Below are 4478 nucleotides of genomic sequence, written 5' to 3'. Positions count from 1 at the left end.
TATGAAATGCAGGAAATCCTAGTGAGGAATTAGCCCAGAAACTTAAATATTGCACAGAAGTGATATTCTTATGGAGTACAGGGCTTGAGTGAGCAGCCCCTCAGCTCAGTTTGCCTTCTTAGTCATAAATCTGTTTATTTTCTAGTCAAGTGATCATTGTTTGAAGTGACTCTAGAAAGAAGGTTTTCTAGTCCCATTTGTGCCATGGGAACTTTAGGCGTTAGAGGATTGCCAAGATCCCACCTGTTAAAGGCACTTGGGTGACCCAGAAAGGGGAAACCACAAAGTTAAGAGTCTCATTCTCATTGTTATCTCTAACTTCGGGCACTTCTGGTTCTAAGGCACCATCCCGCATCAGCCCCCTTCTTTTAGGAAGTCTCATTTTAGCCTGAGAGGATGTTTGAGGACTGAGGACAGTCCTTCTACAGCCTGGTCAACAGCAGATGTTGAGATCTCATGAGACCCAAAGTGTCTCAACACCATAGCCCAGCACCAGGCCCAAGCTTTATAACCAAACAGTGCCAAGAAGACCGGATCAGAGTCTCCCCTCGTCCTCATGGTGTAGTTAGCATGGACTGTAGGCATGGGGTATGTCAACATAGACTGCAGAAGTGGGTTGTAAGGAGGGACATGACATCAACATCGATTCCATTTCTGGGGCATAAACTGAAGTCTTGGGTCTAGTTTATTAGTTGTATGATATCTGATATACCAACCACTCCCTTCTTTCTACTCCCCCCTCCCCTTTCCCCTTGCTTGCTTCTGTGGTATGCGGAAACTTCTTTTCCTTCTAGGCTATCCTACAGTACACACTTGGCTTCCCATAAATGAATATAAATGAGTGAAAAGGAGAAAATAAGCCTACAGTTGTCTGGGGCTGGTTTTTACAGCAAATAGGAAATATAAGTCTTCAAGGTATATTACTAATAAAAGCTTAGAGAAACAATCTGATATAAGCACAGCCAGATCACAGGGCCACTACAGACCAGCTATAGTTGTTTAACCTCTTCTAGATCCACAACACTTTGAGATTAAGAAATTTGCCCAAGGGCTAAATGAGAAAGTTACCTCCTATTTCAACACAGGGCTGGGATTCAAAGGAGAGGCTGCTTGTAAAACAAGTTGGTGCTCTTCATCACCACTTGTAAGAAATCCATGATCAGAGATAGCCAAGGAATCTGGCCTACTTTCCCACTTTAAAGGAAGTTTCTAAATCATCCTTAACTCTCACCCTCTGCTGATGGAACCCAGGACTTCGTGCATGCCAGGCAAGTGTTCTACCACTGAACTATATCCCACTCCACCCCCAATGATAATCTTATTTACAAAGAAGAATATTTGTACTGACCAGTGAAGGTAGCTTTGAAGGTGGTTGTTCCTGCAAAGAAGTGGTAGAATTCAAAATACAAAACCCAAGTCGTGAGAAAATTAAGACAGAGAAGACCCAAGTAGCATAAATCTGGAAGAAGTTTCCCCATACTCCATCTTGGGGGTTTGTGGTTTTCTTGTATTTTATTAAATTCGTGTTTTTTGTGTTGTTTTTTTTTTAAAAAATCACAGCAGCGTTATCAAAGACAGCATATATATATATATATATATATACACACACACACACACATTTTTACAAAAAGAAAACATTATTAATTTCAGTTGTACTAAAGATAAGCTGAGGAATGATTACATGTTTCTGGGCCAGTGTGGCCTCCAACAAAAGACATGGAAAAATGTGTTCTGGCATCAGAAACCAGCTTCTTTCCTGGTGGCCAGCAGACCTGGTCAGTAATATAAACCATGGTGAATGAGGACATGACACAGGTACAATTAGCAAAGACCTCTTCCCTGGGGAAGGTCAGATGGAGGAGAACTCCTCTGATGACTTAAACCCAAGGAAGCAGACACACTGCTTTCCAGCAGAACTCATGTGAGCCTTTGAGATGGATTGGAATCCAGCCACTGGCAAAAGACTCTGGGTCTGAGACACTTGCTCCTGACCCATTAAGACTGGGCCGTCCCTTCCCCACTTAGATTTCTAATTGGGCCCAAAGGAAGGCAGGGTGCTTTTAGAAATGCTTCCTTCAAGAAATATGAAAGAAGAGACCCTGAATCCAGGATCTCAGCAAATGTGTTGCGCCTGGAGATGGTAGGAGAGGGTAGGCCCTAAGGGAGAACACCTCTTTTAGGTCAGGAATCATGATGAGCGACTCACTTTGATCTGGGGAGGAGGGGTGGGGGGGTCACCCACATCTGGTGTGTCTCCCTCGCCCCACTCCTGCCAAACTCGCCCCCCCCCCCCCGTCCCCTCTTCCCTGTTCCTACAAGCTCGGTTCATTTCTCAACTCCCCCAGTTCTTTGATCTCCACCTTCTTGTACTTCCCGGACTTCTTACGATTGGTGATGACCAGGACGACCAGTCCGGCCACCAGGGCCACCACGACCACGGCGATGACGGCGATGAGGCCGGCGGTGAGGCGCTTCATGGAGAACTCGGGGGGCTTCTCGTCCAGGTAGTAGATGAGCGTTCGCTCCACGTGCAGGGGCTCCCCGCGCACGCGCACATCCAGGCCGCGGCGTCCCTGGAACAAGGACTCGCCCTTGACGTCCCTCTCGAAGTAGTAGGCGGCGTCGGCGATGTCCACGTCGCCGGGGGCCTTCTGCGACGCGTTCTGGCGCAGCTCGATCTGGATCGTGGGCTCCTCGTAGTGCACGGCCGCCAGGAACCGGGGGTGCAGGCGGTAGCGCTCGCGGAAGAGCCGCCGCAGCTCGGCGTCCAGGTCGGAGTGGTTGAAGGCGCGCGCGGCGGGGCGGTGGCGCAGGTCGATGAGGATGTGGTGGGTGCGCACCACCTCGTCGCAGCGCAGGCTCGGGTCGCCCTTGTCGGTGCGGCGCACGCCCACCGAGTTCACGCACCAGCACACCGAGGACGTCTGGTTGCACTGGCGCGCCTTGAAGCGGCCCTGGGGGTCGCACTCGGGGTCGTACAGGCCGTCGTTGTCCACGATCGCCTGCTCGCTGGGGCGCACCAGCGCGCGGCCGCTCTTCGGGGCGCTCATGCGGGCCTTGAGCAGCAGGCACTTGGAGGTCAGCGTGGAACAGTCCACCACCACGCCCGAGCCCAGCGCCCGGCACTGGCAGGCGCCGCCCGGGCCGTCCGGGCCGCAGATGGTCATCTTGTTGGTGGCACAGGTGCAGTTGGTCTGCGAGGCCGCGTAACCGGCCACCGCCGCCAGCACCAGCAGCGCCGGCAGCGGCCGCAGCGCGGAGCCCGGGCCCCTGGCCATGGTGGGGCGCAGAAGGCGCGTGGACCGGACGAAGGCGGGCGAGGTCGCTCGGAGCGGGGAGAAGCTGTGAGGAGGGGAGGGGAGGGAGAAGCGGGTCCCACGCGTTCCCGATCCCCGCAGCCTGGCCCCGTCTGGCGGGCGTCTGTCACCCGGGCCCGCTCCCTCCGGGGCTCTTATACTCGGCCCGACAGGCCCGGCCGGTTTGCCGCCAGTCACCCAATGGTATCTGGGTGACACATCGTGGCTCCCACTCGCGGTCCCACAGAGGGCCCCGCCAACCCCGCGCCGCCCCGCGATAGGATCAGGGCCCCGGAAAACTGACTCCACCCTCCTCCCCCCCTCCCCCGCCTCCTCCCGACCGAAAGCGGGGCAGAGGAAAAACCGATACTCACCTGGCGGGTACCTGGGCCCGCCCCCACCCACCCCAAGCCAGCTCCCGCCCTCCTCCTCCACCCCCACCCCGGCCTGGCCCGGCCCCACCCCGGGAGCACCCGCCCTGCACGGCCGCTCGGCTGTTGGTTCTCCCTGGCTGAGATTCTAAGCAGTTTTACTGAGACGTGGGGCCCAAGATAGTGACGCCCCTCCCCACCCAGACTCCCTCCCGGGCTATCTACTTTTCCAAGTGTCTTTTTCTCAAGTTCTTTCAAGGGAATCTGTGTCTCTTCCACGTCCTCTGGCACGCAGGTTCTCCAAACAGCATACATGGATACAGTATATCAAGCCGCAAACCTCATCTCCTTCTATCCGTCCCCAACAGACCCCGGCTATCTTTCAGATCCATTGAGATGAGGCTTAGAGACCTAAAGTCACAAAGCCATTGCTTCCCCCTCTGATTCCTGGGAGAAGTCTTGGTCCTCCGCCTGGCTATTAGGAGACAAGGGGGAAAAAAAATCTGGGAACGAAGTGCTTCAGAATCTGTGTAACAGCGCATTACAAGTGTCCAATGTATTTATTAAAAGTTCTGTTAAACATCTTTCACACACAAAACGTTATGTCTCTACATAGTTTAGAGACGTGAAAAAGGCCACATTCTTAAAGAGCTAGCCAAGACCGTAAGGGAATGTGAGGTCTTTGTATAATTTAATTCTAAAAGGACAAGGTGTGTGTGTGTGTGTGTGTGTGTGTGTGTGTGTGTGTGTGTGTGTGTGTGTGTGTGTGTGTGTGTGTGTGTATGCATGCACTAGGGCTTGAACTCAGGGC

The 4478-nt window shown here is 53.2% G+C and overlaps 1 protein-coding gene across 1 annotated transcript; it reads right to left on the bottom strand.

Annotated features, from left to right (window-relative positions):
• Positions 1-881: 881 nt before the first annotated feature.
• On the bottom strand, positions 882-3358 carry Tacstd2 (tumor associated calcium signal transducer 2). Its single transcript, XM_042682780.1, has one exon. The coding sequence runs from the start codon at positions 3276-3278 to the stop codon at positions 2313-2315; it is 966 nt and encodes a 321-aa protein (XP_042538714.1). The 5' UTR covers positions 3279-3358; the 3' UTR covers positions 882-2312.
• Positions 3359-4478: the final 1120 nt, after the last annotated feature.

The sequence above is a fragment of the Dipodomys spectabilis genome, unplaced genomic scaffold, assembly GCF_019054845.1.
Source record: "Dipodomys spectabilis isolate Male_0828 unplaced genomic scaffold, ASM1905484v1 ptg000002l, whole genome shotgun sequence".
In the NCBI taxonomy this organism is placed as follows: domain Eukaryota; kingdom Metazoa; phylum Chordata; class Mammalia; order Rodentia; family Heteromyidae; genus Dipodomys; species Dipodomys spectabilis.
Note: the sequence above shows the minus strand (reverse complement) of the source record. Positions and strands in the feature narration are given on the sequence as shown.